This window comes from Necator americanus, chromosome I, assembly GCF_031761385.1.
Source record: "Necator americanus strain Aroian chromosome I, whole genome shotgun sequence".
NCBI lineage: Eukaryota > Metazoa > Nematoda > Chromadorea > Rhabditida > Ancylostomatidae > Necator > Necator americanus.
In genome coordinates, this window is record NC_087371.1 from 7,549,885 (window position 1) to 7,568,354 (window position 18,470).

Genomic DNA, 18,470 nt, shown 5'->3' on the forward strand with positions numbered 1-18,470 from the left:
CGTAGATTACTGAGAAAAGAGTGATTCCATCCATTTCTTCCTAATTGCCGTAGAAAACGGCCCGGAAGATTCGGCTTCGAGCGTTCCGGTGCACTATTTTCCACAAGGAGTTTGATTGGAGCGCGCCAGCCTTGTGCACGCGCACATCTTCCGGGCCGTTTTTTTACGGCAAGTAGGAAGAAATGGATGGAATCACACCCCTCTCCATAATCTACTATCCTATATACAAACACTCCACTTGAAATCCGCACCACCTCAGATTCGTGGTATGCTGCCTTTAATTACACTCTCGCACTTAAGTTTTCTCTATGAATCCAGAAAAAGCGTGTGAAACAGCGTTGTGCGATCCGTTTCTTAACGATGCAACTTATTGAGCGATAGAACGCGAGTAACTCCATCATTATCCAACGTCCGCTATCCATCTGATGTGAATCAAGCGATTACCAGCAGCAGCCCTATCTCCACAATTGTAGACACGTTGCGGATTGCCTGCATTCTATTACCGACAAAAGTGGTATTGTTGGCGAGGCAAGATTACGGATCACATCACATAAGGTTGTTTTACACTGCTTTTTCATGGGGTACTAAGGAGAATTGAAAATAATCGTGTTCACGTTCGCAAACTACACCTTTACCTCTACTTATTCTTGAGAAGATCCCAACATCATCAACTTCTTGATGCGCTTCTTTCAAGATGTTGACTTTGCTCAGTAGAACATACAATTTCAGGTAATCTGTGATAAAATACGTAACAACATGGTATCGTATGGAGATGCTTCCATCGAATGAAATCGTCATATCACCGTGCACAGATGATCACGACGACTCATCTATGTTGCAGTCGACGTCGTCGTCAAGTCCACGATTACCAGTAAGTTTCAGTATCGAATAACTAAAATAAAAGAAACTAGTTTTAAATATAGACTTCTTATCCTAGTTCGATGCTGTTAATTTGTAAAACTCATATTTGATAGAAATGGTTCTGTTATTTATTCTTTAAGTTTCTGAAAAAGATTAATTTCATATAGTCAATTACCAAATTTTATATATGGTACTACATATGATAGTTCACTTCCGCATGTGTCGAATTCGACATTAAACTTAAGCTTAAATTAATTAATATCAACACTTTATTAAGCAGTTAAAAAAAATCGGCTTAACATGATCTCTTAATTAGCTTTAGTTCGTAGAGGTATAGTTGTACTTACTATCCTTATATACTATGTTGATGACATATGCACATTTTTGATTTAAAAAAAAATTGCGGGTTTATACAGGGCGGTTCCGCGTTTCTTAACAAATTGTACCTTTGTTTTGCAAAATTTCGTGCAAAATTCAATGCTGGCTCAGAGATGTGACTTCTTGTGTTGTCTTTTTTTTTTGAACCATCAACCAGGAAACTCGTTAATAAGAATGTCATTTGTCCCTCTTTTTTAATCTTTCGAAAGTATCTGTTAATTCCACGAAAGTGCAGAAAGAAAAAGTCTGCAATGAAGATGTCATTTCCACGAGGAGTTTTTTTAGAAGAAAAAAAAACTAGTGTTGTTTAAATGAAAATACTTTCCTGCTCTCAAAATTGTGCATATCAGTTAGAATGTACCTAAAATGGAGAAAGCAGATAATCTTTGACTAAATTGATTAAAACTAGATTCATTTCCATTTTCGTTTCCATAGATTTTCAGTCAAGATTGCTTCATTTTTCTATTGACGTGTCGAACAAGGTCATATAATTCACGTAGATTTAGAACAATTTAGTGTGTAACGCTGTGCACAAAGTCTTTGTATGACTCATTTTTAAAACACGACCACTTTACAGTTCAGAGGCAGCGCACCACGAATCTGGCGTGGTGAGGGAATCCGCGGGGGAAGCTAAGTATGGATTTGTAGATTGGGGTTTGTGGAATAGTTTCTCCCATCTCTCGTTAATCCTGGTAAAAATCGTGCGAACAGCTTTAGTTCTTACGGAATATGTTAGAACGCGTCTCTATGAACGCGTTCTGGTCCCGTAGCAGCCTATTCATTGGTTTTACTTGAATAGGCTAGTGAGAAGACCTCATTAATTTTCGACCGCTCGGACGTGGATGGATGGGCGCAAGGGTGGTGCGTTGCAACTGAAATCGTCGTAGAAAAACGACTTTTTCATCTTCCACACCGTTTTTTGCGACGACTAGGAGATATACTACTAGACATCCCAAATCCTGCAATCTAAGGCTCCATCTCGAGCTTTTCCTGTGGATTTTCTCACCACGTGATCTCACCATTCGTGGTATGCTGGATTTAGTCGCAGTACTCATGAAATTCCTAGCCTGAATATTGTCTAGGAACACAGCAATTTGGGATCAGAAATCTGGCTTGGAACTTGATCTCTTAACCAAAACACAATTGGTTCTAAAAAAATGCCATGAAAAATTATAATATTTTAACTCTTCATCGAAGATGTAGGTCCCTTTCATTTAACTTGAGAATCCTCTCTTTGGTTTGCAACGTTTTAATGGCTTCATAGTTCATTGTGGTTTTTCCATACTGCTTGAATGTTTTTAGTCACAAGCCACTTCACCCTCGGAATCTGCGGGTCGTCCATGGTATCATGGCGAGATTTCGCAGGCGGAGGCGGAAGTGCTTCTTGATGTTGCCCAACCCGGTCGATTTCTTGTACGCAAAGCTGGCCCGACCAGATACTTCTTGTCATGTGTGACAGACAACCATTTACTACTACATTTGCCGTGAGTTTTTGATTGAAAATTATCCCTTCTTTAAGATTTATGGTTTGTAGGACCTTGCAAAAACAATGTTTCGAGAATTTCTTGAGGATGATTTTGTTAGGTTGATTCCATGCTTTGGCACTTGTTTAGAAGATGTTTAATATATATTTCCTCTTTGTAATGGTTGCCAGTTAGGCAAGCCTCAAAACTTCCTTTAACATTTGGCTAAAGCGCTCATCTGTCATTTCATCATTGGAACTGTCGTTCTCCTTCATTCATCCGATGCTTTTTTTTATCGATTTTGAGCTGATTTCATGTTTTTAAGAATTCACCAGCTGGGCCGTTTCTTCTATTTGAATGCTGGAAAATTCACGACACTCGCTGAAGCAGTTCGGCATCACTGTGAGATGGTAGATACGGCTGAACCAGTGCAAGCACCGTTCTCGACCTCAACTTCGTCTACTGTGACGGTGAGTGAGACTGGATGTTATTTGATGTTCCAGTTGTCTGAACATAGTTGTTTGAACATCAATGTTACCATTAGAAACACTTCGGTCCATTTGGTGTTTTTTTTTTTGAGTTTCTATCTCTTTGCTTACCATAATTATCAAATTTGTACGCTTGAGATGATCTGACACCTTTTTGCTTGCGTTAAGGAATTATGCACGTTGCAATATCAGTTACACGTTTGTGTCCGCAGCTGTTATCATCTGATGTGGTATTACCTATAAAGTATTTGCAAATTAGATGTGATAGCTATAAAAAGAATAACATTTAACAAGTTAGCTTCACATTTTACAATTTGGGTTTCTCAGCGAAACTGCTGCTTGTAAACTTAAGATGACTATATGGGCACTCACGTATTCTCCAAATTGCCCTCTTGAAACGCTCCCCCATTTACAACTTTGTATATTTTTGCCATTTTCCATGGTACTTTGCGAATTGTGTCGAGGGAGCCCAATATAGAAATGCGTTTTTCCCCTAAAATGACACTTTGATTATTGTTAGAAAACTATAGTGATCCTTTTTCGTGAGTATTTATGCAGTTCGAAAATATCAATTTGGAACTGACAGGAACATTTTCACCTTGTAGTTGCTGTTCTGGTTAAACTTCTTGGCATTTTTTCGACACCTGGTGTAAATGTGCTGCAATTTTACTAGGAAATTCTCTAAGTTGGTTTTGTATGCATTGCATACATTCCTGCCATTTTTGCAAAGCAAGTTGCAAATTTTGCAAAGTCACTGGGTTTTTTTTTTGTTTCGTTCTCTTTGACTTGCTTTCAAACATTGCTGGTAGCACAATTCTTTCAATAATCATGGATTTGAGGAGTGATTATAGGATAGATTCCCAGATAAGGAAGAAACTGAGTTTGAATGGAATGGGTTCAATCCAGTAACCTAGACCACCATTAAAACATTCTTTTCAAAGTAAAGGGTTGTTGCAAAATCAGATAATATACGTAAAACGTCGAAATAATTCACTGTAACCTTGCTGAAATAGAAATGTTGCCCTATTCTTTACCGTTCGAAAAAAAATCGGGTAAAATGTAGTTGTGGGGGCCACTCATCCGCAGTCTTGTTTGTGGAAGCTCTATCTTCCTTTTTTTTCTCTTGGTAGCTCTAGCCTACATGCCATAGATCCTCTAAAACTAATGATTAGGTTTGAGGCTACGATTGATTTAGCTACTAGCTATTTCCTTACTTTCAGAAATAGGACTACGGTTGAGTGACAGACAGACAGACAGACAGACAGACAGACAGACAGACAGACACACACACACACACACACACACACACAAAATCTATTGACTTCATAGAAGGCACAAGTTCTGGTGGAAATATTCTTATGACTAATCTTGCAATTTCTTTATGTTCCCCATTAACACTAGCTGTATTGGTGCTACACTAAATTTTCCTTCAGTTACTGACTGCAGTTGAAATTTCCTGCCACTTCAGACTCCTCATAATACCCACATGCACCGGTTCCTATCACTTTCAAAATGCGAGGATTTGGCTGACAATGATGAGTTGAGGTGGGAAGGTTTTTCTTTTATAATCTTCCACAGATATATAGTAGGCACTGCGTGCATTCACGGGGTGTGCGTTATAAAATAAGTAAATAGCCTTTCTGGCACACTGGGCTTCATGAGAATTAGTTGACAAAAGTTGGGAACTTTAGGAGATTTCTCAGGTTCTTCAACCGGCTTTTAAGAGAACGGAGAAAAATATGAAAGAAATGAAAGAATCCTGTAGAAGAAATCCACACCCGTATCATATTTCAAGTCGGATAAGACTCTATAATGTATTTGCTAAAGTATTGAACTTTGTTCGAAGTAACGCACATTTTGACTCCCAGATCCGATTGTCGCACTTTTCTTCGTTGTGGGACTCCGGAAGTGCGATCAAAAGATCTGTCGCCATCTTGTCCTTGCTGCCCTAAACTATGCTTAAAGGAAACGTATTAGGAAATTGACGTGGTACGAAAACCGCGCAGAAAACGTGAGTTCGTGTTGTGGATTACGGAAACGAGCGTAGCACCGCTACGCTAGTCGTGCTAAAGAAAAAGTCCTCAAAAACGGGGTGGGAACCGATTTAGTTCTTACGAGATACGTTAGAGCCTTTCATTGGCTTTACTTGAATATGCTGGTGAAGAGACCTCATGAATCTTTGACCGCTCGCTTATCGACACGGCGCGTGCACAAAGGTGACGCGTTGTCGTTTACTTCGTAGGAAAGAACGCCATTTTTACTAGCATTAAAGAAAGATAAGCAGAACCACACTCGTTTCCAAAATCTACAACTAAACTTCGAACTCCCCTCACCTGGGGTCTCCGTGCCGCGTTAGTTTCGTGTTATGTTGCTTTTATGGATAGTTCAGAGCAGCAAGGAAATGCTGCTCCGAAATGTCAATCTTCATGACTGGCTCAAGGAGAAGACTAATTCCAGTACCATAAGTGTATAGAGTAGGTTGTCCTTAACTTTTTGCGGCTTTTGTTCTCTCATTTCAATTAAAGGCATCACCCCGCGAATCTGAGGTGGTACGGATTTCAGGTAGAGTATTCGTATACAGGATCGTAGATTATGGAAAGGTTGGTGATTCCGTCCATTTCTTGCTAATTGTCGTAAAAAACGGCCGAGAAGATGCGGCGTGTGCACACGGTTGGCGCGCTCCAATCGAACTCATTGTAGAAAATAGTGCACTGAAACGCTCGAAGCCCGTCTTCCGAGCCGTTTTTCACGGCAATTAGCAAGAAATGGACGGAATCACCCTTTTCTCCATAATTTATGATTCCGAATACGAATACTCCACCTGAAATCCGTACCATCTCAGATTCGTGGGGTGATTATGGAGAGGTGGGTGCCTTTAAACTATTTTCACTGTTCAAATTTCGATCCTTCCTCAATCATTCAAATACTACATATGACTGTATTTCAAAGACATATGATGGATGATAACTCCTCACGACTCTCTATTTGGAAAATCCCAGTGTACGTTTCACTATGCACAATCTTCTTAACAACGTTTTTATAGGTTTCTTGTACAGTGCAGTTCTAAGAACTCTGTCGGAGTTTCATCAAATTTTGTTCTGAGGAAGTTATTAAGGATGTCGATCAAGAGTAGAAGTATTCATTCCATATCCTATCATGATTTTGTAGGCGTCACGCACGTAGGCGTTATATTTTATTATAGCCAGAGTTTTCCACGAAATTCTCGAGAACGAAATTAAGTTGATACTCCAGGAAAATAACACTCTGATGTAATACAAAACATCAAACTAAGTTATTTTTCTGAGTGTTACCACATTGGACGTGAGCATAGTAGTTCACTTAAACCTTTGACTGCGAATAGAATAATATGCAAGTGTGATTTTGAGTGTAGCCACACGCACTGGGTTTCTACAAAATTGTGCTGAGGTTCAAGAGACAAAGCTTAATGAAATTGCAAGGGATTTTGAGTTCCTATCAGGCTTGTCCTTCAGAATCCCTTATAATTTAATTTATAAAAATAGAAAATAATTTAAAATAGAAAATAGCTCTACTACAAAAATAGTGTTGCGCAGTCGCGTAAGCGGCTGCTCTCGAAGCAGTTAGGATCTGGAGGAAGTCCATGCTAGTTACTAGTTACTCGTCGTTGTATTTCGCAATGGTCCACATCGATTCCAAACGCTAGCTACACCTCGCCGCTTCGAGCGCACCCGCTTACGCAACTGCAGCTATCTTCATTTCGTTTTGATCCTACTATCCTTTTTTTGTTTCAAGATTTGTGTTTCATTTTTTGCTATTAAAGCTACGGTTAACTCGTTAAATTGGATTCTCCTTTTCAGTATATCGAGAGGTGATGTGATAACACAATTGCGTGTTCTGGAGAACAGCTTCATTTTAGCAAAGAACGAAAATACGGGTCAAACGGGTTATTTATCCACGAAAGCTGTGGTACCTATTGTGAGTTAACTTACTTTTCCATGTATTTTGTTTCTTTGACTTTATAAAGTTAACAACAACTTTAACACAACTTTTTTTAACTGTGGAACTATTGCGTGCAAATGTTTCGCAACCAATATCCGCTTTTCTTTGTTATCCTTATTCGCCGAGCTAAGCCATCCACTGAGCTAATGTTAGAAGTAATGAACTAACTAGGAATTAGAGCTAATGTTCTTCGTTTGTGAATTCAGTAAAAGGGTAAGTTCTTCGTCATTTTTGCAGAAATCTGAAATTAGCACTAGACGGAATTTTTTCGCTCAAACACTTACCATTGCTTAGTCGTAATTGCCCTAGAGGACATACGTATGGAGAGAGGATTGTGCTGTGCGAGCATGTGGGTGTTTATGACATTTTATATGTTGGAGAGGTATATAAGCGGAATTTTTGTGCGTGGGATGATACTTTTTCTGCAAACGGTAATAACAAATGCATCTGTTGTTTGCTCTAGACTTGATGCCGAAATCTATTCATTTAAAATAGTGCAGACATTGGCATACGTAGGTTTCCAACAATATTTTATTAGCATGAGATCAGTCAGACTGTCTTTTGATGTTATCTAATTGGGAATTGCGAAATCAGCGCATATTTGTGTGTATTTTAATGGAATGCGTGGGATGGACTCGACATTTCGTCGTGTGCAGTATATTTCATGAACAAGATATAAATGAATTTGAGTGGGCGTTGCCTGTTGTATATAAATATAATTGGTTTTGAGTACGCCGATAATGGAACACGCTTATATTAGCTAGTTTGTCATGTGATAATTCATAATTCTTCACAATTCCATTGCTGAGAGCGGCACTTATCTCAACGTTGAACATATTCGGGGGGATTTTCGTCGTTTCCAACTATTTCACCTCGTTCTCTTCATGTTTTCAATTTCATTAATTGACTAAACTGCACGTTACTTCCATAATTTATGTGCAGATGCTGTAGTACCGTATTTAAGTGCAAATTTTTATGGTGGACCTAGTTCCTTGTCGTCAGCGCTCTGTTTCATTTAAAGTTTTCCGGATGTATTTGCGTTGCTTCCCCTTTTTAACATTAAGAAAATGTTCTGCATATATTTGCCTGATTTCAGTCCGTTCCGTAGCGGGGCACAGAAATTTCGTAGTAACAGTTTTGCAGAAGTGAGGCAGTTAGTTAATAGCCGATGAATGTTCTGTTGAAATTCCATCGGTTACTAATCTCAGTTTCACAGACCTCGTTCCAACGTGCGACAGGTGTGCGGTTGTTAAATTCAGTTAGTGGATGTTAGATGATCATAAGGTGTCAAAATAATTGCATCATCCTACGTGTACGTTGTGACACCTCTGTTTGTTATCTGCATATTGTTATCCACGATTTCATTGTTGGATTTGTCGTCTGAATAATCGATACTCCATATCGGTCCATAGTTGTCATTGCGCTAGAGTACAATTATGATTCAACATTTTTCCCCAATTTGCGTCATTTCTGATTTATTGGTAATATATGTTAAAGTCACAATAATGGTAAATTTATAAACTTTATTGATAATTGAAATTTCAGCTGTCGGAATCGTTGTGTGTCAAGGATTTGCCATATTTTCATCCAGTCTTGACAACGGATGCTTTAAGGATGTTGACATGTGGTAAGTTAGATGTATTTATGTGAATATTCAGTTTTATACGTAGTACGGATCGAAATCGAAATCAATACATTGACCATACATTGATACATTGAAACGCTAGGCATTTACACTCCTATACATCATGTGTATGGAATATATGGTACTGTCATTTTCGGTTCTCCGGTCATCTAAAAGAAAGCCTGAGTTTCTACTGTGGCTAAAATTGTCGAGGAGAATTTCGCTGTGTAGGATCTCCATTACTGCTTCTCTTTTTCATTCTTGTAGAAGTCTGTAGGATGCACATAGTAGTATATGCAATTCAGAAATATTGGTCCTTTAGAGAAAAGTTTGTGCACGATACTGGTTTGGATTCAATTTTTTCTGCGATAATTTGATCATTTCTCGATATTCCCAAACCTCCAACACATATTCTAGAGGCCAAGCACAGGTTTCACCTTTATAGCTTTCCTTATTTTTGGACATTATGCACCTAATTACCTTTTACGTAAACAAAAAGAGAAAAACAAAGAGAAACATTTATTTTTGTGCTTTGATGATATACATATAATTTTTGTGGAAATTTTGAAATTTAAATTAACTTTTTGAATGCAGCAGTTCTCGTTTCCATGAACTCTTGTTGTTTTTTTTTTGAAGTTCACTTTTGTTTTCTACACGTTTTAATTCATAGTAACTTTCACATACACACTCTCGTTTTGAGGGAACATGTATGGTAGGATAGGGAACTTGTTTCAGCCGCATAGATGTTTCTGGGTTTCCCGATGCTGGAACGTCGCTTCAAAGAATTTTGATGGCGAGAAACTGATTAAATTTCGATATATTACAAAAGTTTTCTATATCAAAATCAGTTGATACAGTTGCGTGTAGACGTTATTCATTTGGTGGGAAAACTACTTTTTCCGTCCGGCTGTCTGCAATTTAGGATATTGCTCATCGTTTGCCTTTTCGCGTTTTTAGCTGTTTTTATGCGCCGTTTTCCTCTTCTTGCAATATCCTGCAAATGACGCCGTATAGATTTTGAAATAGGTCTAGCGCTGAGATATCCCGAACTGTTGAAACGTCTGCTGTTAATCAATGTGTATCATTTTTACAGTGGTAAGTGCTAGTTAAATTAGGATAATAATAGGATAATATATAGGATAATAATAATTAGGATAATAATTCGCAATTACTTCCTGCTAAATTTTATTCTGCCAGCACACATTATCTGACGTCAGAGTAGTGGACAAGCGTCGTTAAACCAATTGTGAAGTTAAAATGGCCGATTCAACCAAAACAGGCTCGGTGCTCAACCGGGGAATCGCGATTGCTGAAAGGCTGTGCGTGGGCGTACGTCTCCTGGGACCATAAGGCTCTTCAATTACTCGAAATGGACTGAAATGTTTCAACAGTTTCCTGTTTCTATGAGCAAGCCGAGAAGAACTTTTCATTTGGAAAAGAAAAAGCATTCACGCGAAAAAAAACCCTCAATGGATCCAGAAATGCGGGAAAAACTTGGGGTTTAATCTCAAAGAGTGTTGAGACATCCATGAGCGTGGGCGATGTCATCAGTCCAGAGGGATAAGCCTTGTGTTATTCAAGTGCGACAAATCTTCCCACAAAAAAACCAAGTCAAAATATAGTATAAATAAATAAATACAGCAAAACAAACATAGTTGCTGCAACGTGAGAACAATCTGAAGGATAACGATTATGACATGGTCCCAGAACAGCAGATTATTTTATGTGTTCCATCGTAAAATCTCTGTCGTGGCGGAGTAAAAAAAAAACCGTAAGGGGTTTGGTCGTTCTTAGAGTGGTTTTAAAATGAATGAACACAGATAAATACAGATTTGGTGGAATAATAATCGTAAAAAGACGTCGCAAACAAATGTTTCAAAGGTGATAAAACGAAAAAGATGGTTTTTCGTTCGGATTACGCCCACGTTGAATAAAAGAATGAGTTCTGTTTGCGATCTTCCTCGCATCAGAATTGAATCCAAATGGGCGGCACGATGTGGTAGCAAAAGTCAGGCACAGGCTCATTCTCCTTATTTTCTTCCTTTCCGCTGTTTTTTTTTCACTATGCCACAACGCTGTCCATTTTCGTGACCTCAGGCTCGTTATATATCCTATTCAAGTCTCGCCCACTCCCATGCATATCTCTTCAGTGCTTCCCTCGATGCTGCGGCAGCTCCCATTTCTTAGGAAGGATAATTATAAGTGCGCGTATCGATCTAGTCTATGGATTGCAAATAATGGTTCTACAAAACATTTTTGCCAAGTTTTGCATTTCTTCACCTTGCCTTGACAACGGCTCGTTAGATGTCCTCATTTCCGCATGGAACCCTCCGATGCAATTATTTTGGTACAGTATTGTACATCGCTTTGGGTAAGAAGGGAGGGAATTATCTTTGCCTAGAAAAATTTGTACATAGCGATTGAAGTGTTTCTTGTTTTTGTGAAAAGATCCTGTATTAGTACACGTAATGGTTTCCCGTATTTATTTGACATTATTTTTGATTACTGTCCGTCGTATAGTTCGAAGAATTCGCTATGCAGCTGTTAGATGAATGTAAAACTACGCGTGCAGATGCATTTCTCCACTTTCATTTGTGTACTTTTGCATGTTTTCCGCAGAACTTGATGAAAATCTGTCTGCAGTCGCTGTGATGTGCTGTGATTGCTGCTGAAGACGTGGGCGGTCATGAAACAGCTTCGCATTCATATCACACGTATTTAAGATTATTGCAGCTATTCATGAAATCTCATTGCTGTGAATGGACTGCATCGGTGTAAACAGCATAGGTTTTGATTGAAGCAGTGCCCATTAGTGAGTTCCATAAATGCAGCAGCTGTTGTTGTCGTGAGAAGCGCCTCATACTCGTATGCACCATAAGAACGCCCTGAGGCAAAATGTATTGCCCACGCAGCCAGAGAATGAGCTCGTTCTCGTCCTTTCTAGGTGATTTTTACGCGTTTCTTATATCACGTTAGCGCCAGAAAGCTACGTCAGCGTAGCTCGCTGAAAATTTGTATCTCTTTGCTTGAGAAATCGCTAACAACAACAATACATTGCTGTCCACCATCCATGCGCGTCACTTATGCCCCTCCATTATTATTCATCAAACTAGGCATGTCTAAAATAAATGCAGGGATTGTCATGTGGGTACTGGGTTTTAATTTTCGGCCTAATCAGTTTTTGTCGTTGTGATTTTCCTTCCTTTCCCTATGGAAATTTTGTTTAAAGCAATAATCTCTTTGTGTATTTGTGAAAGAACCTCGATTTAAATGTGGAGTTAGAAAGATTATGAGAGTGTCCCTAGAACTGTTCGGAGAATCGCTTTGTGAATCATTTATGAGTTATAGTGATAGTTTTGGTCAGTATCAAATTTCTTTCTGAATCCTTTAGTTTTTCTTCTTTTTTTTTGAAATATTCTATCCAGAACACCTTCAATTTGAAGTTTCATGTTTCGAACATTTAGTTTTCTTACACATTGCTCCGGTAATGATTGTCGTTTTCAATTTCTTTACGATCTGTGGATTAACTTAAGGTGCGATGCAGCTGCCGATTCTGCTGCACCGTTCCGCTTTGTTTTAATTTCTGTTTGGCTTTTTTTCTAGTGAAAGAGGCAAATCAACTAGCGAGTAAGCTACTAGTACGTGAATAAACCTTTATTTTTTCTGGAGACCTTTTTTTGACAGTTGTTTCCCTCTTTTTTTCTAATCTGATGGAAATCACTGATCCTCATACTTGTTCCGTTTTGGTGGGGATACATTGTATCGATTCTTTTCTGCGTTGAAACAATTATTTTGGTAGTTTTCAGAATGCAGCAGTGTCGGAACACTTCCTCTTTTTTTCCTCCTGCTACGTCTTTCTCAATATTGAATTTCAGTAGGTGCTGGAGCGTTTCTTGTGCGAACATCTAGTCAAGGTCCTGATGCGTTTGCATTGTTGGTGAACACACGGAACAAAATCGAGAAGTTTCTTATCCGTGGCGCACCGGAAGGCACAGAAGGCTTCCTTCTGGCTGGCCGGCATTTCCCGTCTCTGCAGCATATTATAGACAGGTACTTCTTAGTGTTTATATATAGAGATTATAGGTTTTTCTCTTAAGGGGTAGTCATAGCAAGTATTCGTAGACAAAGGGTACCGTGCTCTGCTATAAGTACGATTGTGTCTCGGGTTGAGGTTGTCAAATGCTTTTTGTGTGGCGGTTTTTTCTTCTTTCTCACAGTAGACACCAGGTTTTTTTATGTTTTATCCGCACTCATTCAAAAAGTTTAGCGTTCTTTACCACCAAATGTGTAAGGATTACGTCCAGTCGACGGAAATTGTAAAACAATGTTTGTCGGCTGCAATATTCTCACGTACATACATTCGCTTAAACGCGTGGCATGCTCATTGCAATGTCATCGCCGTGCTTTCCCACGTAGAATTGCACAATTTCTTTTAATTGATTTCCTAAAATTTGTCCGAGTGGTGAAAACATATTGTATAACTAGAAATTTACACGAAAGGAAACAAAACACTGCGGAAACAAAGGTTTGTATGAAAGAATTAAAACTGAGATGGAGAGGAATACATTTGTTTTTAAATTTGAAGCGTTAGAACTGTTATAACATCAAGCAGCTTTATAACCGTGTTAGCGCTACATGGGATTAAACTGTTTTGACAGTTTGAAATTATTCATAAGCAGAATGTAAATCCTTGATCTGGTTGTATGTTTTTTTTTTGAAAGTTGAAAGTTAGTGAAGGGTAGCAGTAAATTTGATGTAACACGGCTGTGATCTCGTAAGTAGAAAAGTACTTGGGTTACAAAGACTATTGTTTTTTCTACATATTCATATGCAAATAAGGAATTATTAAGGATTGTAGACAGGACATGACTATGAATTTATGATAGCTCATTTGAGAAATTCAATGGCTGTAACATTTCTAAAATTACATTTTCTCTTATACTTTTCTTTGTGAAAAGAAAAACCGAACATGAATTTTTTCTTAGATACTGTGTGCATCCAATAGCTAGCGACGTTCGCCTGACGCATGCTATCCTGCCATCCCAATCATCTTCACATCATCCAAGTGAGGACCATGAAGCTAATGTTGAATCGTCAACGATGAGTAACTCCGACTGGTCGCCTAATATTACATCAATTGAAGCGACAGCCGACTATGTGAACCATAATTGCGCATCGCATACTGTTGCAACAGTACAGGCTCTGAGAAAATGTAGGTTTCATTGGCCTGGAATTGTATTTCTACAACTAGGTTTCATGCAACTTGTTTTAATTTCTAGCTCGAGAAGAAAAAGCCTGGAAGCAATGTTGGCTGACGTTATGTGATGATCCGAATGGTGGATGTGAACTGCTCATTGCAGATACTGAAATGGTTGGTCTTTTACAATTTTTTCGCGAAATTCTTTCGTTCTTCCCGAAATTTTCGTCACATCAGAAGAAAATTCTTTCAGAGCGTTAAAGCACGTCTAGTTCTTGATTTGGCATATTGCGTGATGTATCTACTTGACGATTCCGTTTTTTCGCGTGAGGGTTGTGTGTTTTTCTCGCAGACAGACATAGATCTACCCGGCGTGTATCTTTGTTTTCGTCCAACACATGTACTCATAAAATGGCTTGAGTTGTTGAGGTGGGTTCATACGTTTTATACGTAAATATTTCTTCTTTCGAATAAAATTTGCTAATTTTAGACCAAGAGTTTTGGGCCTTCGAACGGGCGCTGTTCCAGTCATGATTGGTCTACAATTCGAACCGCCAAAACAGTCCTTCGTAGCAGTATTACAGCTTCATATCGACAAGTACAGGTAAATTGAAGTTCTCTCCTGAATTTATCGTGTACTCTAAGTCGCTGAGCAGTAATTGAACATTTTCTAGATCCGAATCACTAAAACCTGATGGTTTCTATTCTGCATACGGTATGATATGTGGAATAAAGGTTAGATTCATTTAAATCTTTCTTGCGAGACAAGGGATCTTTGTTCTGACTTTATACATGCTTCCAGGTGTGTAGTACCCCTGTGATTGTAGCGTCACCTGGAAAAGGTGCTCTACCATCAGTTATATTTGACTGCTCCTTCTTGTTACCGTAAGTGTTCGTATTCGTTGCAATCTATTTCAGAGGATTTTCTCAATCGAAAGAATCCCAAAAGTTAAGTTTTAGATTAGTTCCTCCTGAAAACGGGACGTTGCAATTCTCAGTGTTGTCACATCCTGGTGGCGGCAAGAAGAGCCGTCCACTCGGAGTATCAGCTCTATTCTCGCTGCCTGATTCAAGATCTCATTCTGATGCTCCAGAGTCTGGATTCACCTTTCGTGCTGTGCGATATAGAATAAGGGTGCTAGCCCCGGAACAATACACGCCTTTGGTAGAGTACTTGAAGTGAGTGATTTTTTCCTTAAAGTTGTGTAGCTGCATGAATTTAAGTGAGATGTTAGTTTGTCCTAAACGATATAGATTGTCACCTGTGGAAGTGAACATAGTTTTCTTAAAATGAGGGATTTCCCCTGTCGATTTCAATTTTGATAAGCAATTATAACTGCTTATCCAGTGATATTTTACATGAAGTCTGGATTTGTATTTGCTCTCTATTTTTCTCTCTGCTTCCTTTATTTGGAATTCTTACGTGTTGTCTCCTCTTAAAGAGAATCTTGGAAAATCCTAAGTTCAGAGAGGGAGATGCTGATCTCCTCGAATGGGCGTCCGATGCGTTGTCCATACAACAACGGTCGCTGTTGTGTTGGTCGATCGTCTCACTCTTGTTGCCGAGTCCGGATGATCTACTGCATTTGATAAGGTGATTGCTTCATTATATCCTGTGAAGATTTCTGATTGTCAAAATATTTTTTTTCGTTGTTTTTGTTTGACCCTTCTATTCGTTTTTGACTCGTAATTTAACTTTAAGTAATCAGAAGCCGATTCTTTAATTACTTCGCAGTTTCCTCCTCACCGATGAAATTCTCCTATTGTAGTCGTCTGATGCGTCGAGTGTTGGCAACATCTTCAGCTGACAGCGTTATGCGACAGGACTCTCTAATCACAACATTGCTCACTCAAGCTCTCCGCATAGCTGGTCGATCACGTCTTGAAGATGCTCTCGAACTGCTGGGAGTTTCCGGTGTGAAGGTGTTTCAGGTGGATTATTGGCATTTTTTTTCAATCGCAACGAGCACCATTTGTTCGAAATTTCGTAACCTCACTACGACAATCTACACGAAAATGATTCGGTTCGGGATTCTGCGACAGTTGATACTTTTAAACGTTTCATAATGACAATTCTTTCATGGATTCTAGATTTCAACCAATAAAAGGCATTTAAAGCGCTGGTATACTTTTCAGCAAGCTGATGTTGATCACGTGATTGATCTGTTGGACAAACTAGTTACACCTGATTCGCTATTGAACGAATTACTTGTCTGTGTAGCCAAAGTAGCTGGTGAACGGTTCCCTGACGAGCCTCATCTCGTGCGGAGAGTGTTGAGGTTAGTTTTACACCGCTACTCTTTCTTTTTCTTTTACTTTATTTCGAATGTTCCTCTTTTGTATTTTGATGGTATTTGCGAATTCTCGGTAAGGGCTCTCCAAAAAAAGGAGGAGCTCGAGCATTTCTTCTTATTCAAAGGTTTTTAATGTTGTCAGCAGCTCTCCTCCTATTGCTAGCATGTCCAACGATGTAAGCAGCGGCAACAACCTTCCGAAATGACAGTCCTCTTTAGCTTAAATACTCATGTTACCACATTATCGCTACTTCCTAGGAACTACTCTTCTAATTTGACGGTTTTCAATGTACACGTATTTTCTTCCTCATCTTGCCTCTTTTTTGCCTGATGCAGCACTGAGAAAATTCTGGAACTAGCGCTAAAACTTCCGTATTTACATATGCATTTCTAAAACGTGTAATTGGTTCGTTTAGCCAGTATCTACTCATCGTAAGGGCGGGAATGTTCGTTTTTATCCCGTTTTTTTTTTTGTGTCCTCATTTCATCCTTTACTCATATGTATCACAGTTTGCCTCAGAAAGATTGCAGAGCGACTTTCTGTACATGGAGCATTGTTTGTTTTTCTTATGAGTGCTTTTTTCCTATACGTATAAGTGTTCTTTTTCAGTAACATCTACATTCTTCGATTCGCCAATCCACTGTTAATAGCTTTTTTGAATGGTAAGTAGAAAACAACACAACAAAAAGATTAGTTTGCATAGTTAGAAAAAGAAAGAAAGGTAGAGAAACCAAATTTTTTCTATTGAAGGGAATCCAATGAATCAACAGTTAGCAAAAGGCGTTCAAGCAGCTGCCAATGTAGCGGCTTCAGCAGCTCCACGAGTGGAAGATGTTACCGCTGGATCTCAATGTTTGCGTTCGCTCTTCGAACGGATCAGAACTGCCGAAACTAAGGTTTGAATTTCTTTTTATTATTCCTGGTTTTGGTGCACCTTATCTGTTCTTTTAAGCATTCTTTATTGTTTATTTATATTTTGCGTCTATTTGGGTTCTAGATTTCAATTTGTTTTGTCATTATTTCATAGTATTTTTTAAATCATTTTTTTTCGTTTATTCATTCATTCATTCATTCATTCATTCATTCATAAGTTCTTCTACTCACTCATTTGTATTGTTTTTTCTTCTTCCTTTTTCTCTGCACATTTATTTAAATTATTTGTTAATTTCTATCTTTCCTTTTTGCTTTTTCTCTCTTCCAATTGTCTGCCTATTCTAATTTCCCTTTTCTCTTCGCTTTGGTTTGCAAGTATTTTTCTTCATCACAGAATTCAGATATCGTATTTTTAGCAGCCAGCAAAATCTGGCAATCCCAACAATGCCGAACCTCGATGCTGTGATTGGATGGCGATGATCTGTCATTTGTTGCACCTAGCAGTAACATCACGAGAAGGAATTCCGCAAGTTGACCCAAATCTTCTTCAACTCATACATGCTCACAAATCGTCGTTCTCCTAGCACTACGTTGAAATCACATCATTTCTCTCTGTCTTCAAGCTTTTATCTCTCTGTTATTTCGCTTCCTCTCAGATACTCTACTATAGTGTCAAGTAGGTATTTCCTTGTACATTTCTGATATACATATATGCATGTGTACATTTACTGTATCACCGCATATCTAAAAAAAGGTATATCCAGTTTACGATGTGCTTTCTTGCCGAAATCGAGCAGGCGCTTCTCAGGAAATCAGTTTAGGCCGGTAGATTTCGGTTAGTTTTGAATTGATACCGGACGAACAGCTTTGATTTGGTAACATTTTTTTCTTGACTGAATTGTTTGCTTATTTTTGTGCGATATGTATAGTAATTAACACATCCATTAATCAACAACGTTTTGAGATAATTCACATTTAACTTTTTGCTACTTGTGTGATTTTATATACTTTTAGATGTTTATGTAAATCATTTTATAGAAAAATTCAACTCATTCTGAGTTTTTTTTTTTTTGAAATGAATTAAAAAAAATCAGTTAGAGAATTGAGTTGTTTAAAGGACTTAGTCAGCTAATACCTATGCAAATGTGGTGTATGGGACTTGTCCTCAGGACAAGAGTTTCCAAGGTGATGGTAGCGCTCGGCGAAATTCTCCCAAGTAAAGGTTTTGAGGATTTTTTTTTCGGACTAATAACTATCATGGTGCCATAAACAGCTTTAAACCCATCAGAGTTAGGGATGTGAGTGGATTTAGA

General features: G+C 38.5%; 1 protein-coding gene across 2 annotated transcripts; it reads left to right on the plus strand.

Annotated features, from left to right (window-relative positions):
- Positions 1-766: 766 nt before the first annotated feature.
- Positions 767-17,741, plus strand: RB195_004799 (uncharacterized protein; the record flags this gene model as incomplete). 2 transcript variants are annotated; one of them, XM_064182807.1, is made up of 21 exons in its annotated part: positions 833-871; positions 2,542-2,723; positions 3,028-3,172; positions 4,659-4,735; positions 7,027-7,144; positions 8,714-8,795; positions 12,668-12,842; positions 13,778-13,857; positions 13,936-14,004; positions 14,072-14,163; positions 14,243-14,418; positions 14,480-14,593; positions 14,664-14,724; positions 14,792-14,874; positions 14,950-15,168; positions 15,458-15,583; positions 15,759-15,921; positions 16,126-16,268; positions 16,894-16,946; positions 17,035-17,180; positions 17,574-17,741. In XM_064182807.1, 21 exons carry the CDS (start codon positions 833-835, stop codon positions 17,739-17,741), a joined length of 2,511 nt encoding a protein of 836 aa, XP_064034074.1. The 2 variants fall into 2 exon arrangements, with proteins under 2 accessions (XP_013309043.2, XP_064034074.1); XM_013453589.2 differs by having other exon boundaries at positions 767-871; positions 13,778-14,004.
- Positions 17,742-18,470: the final 729 nt, after the last annotated feature.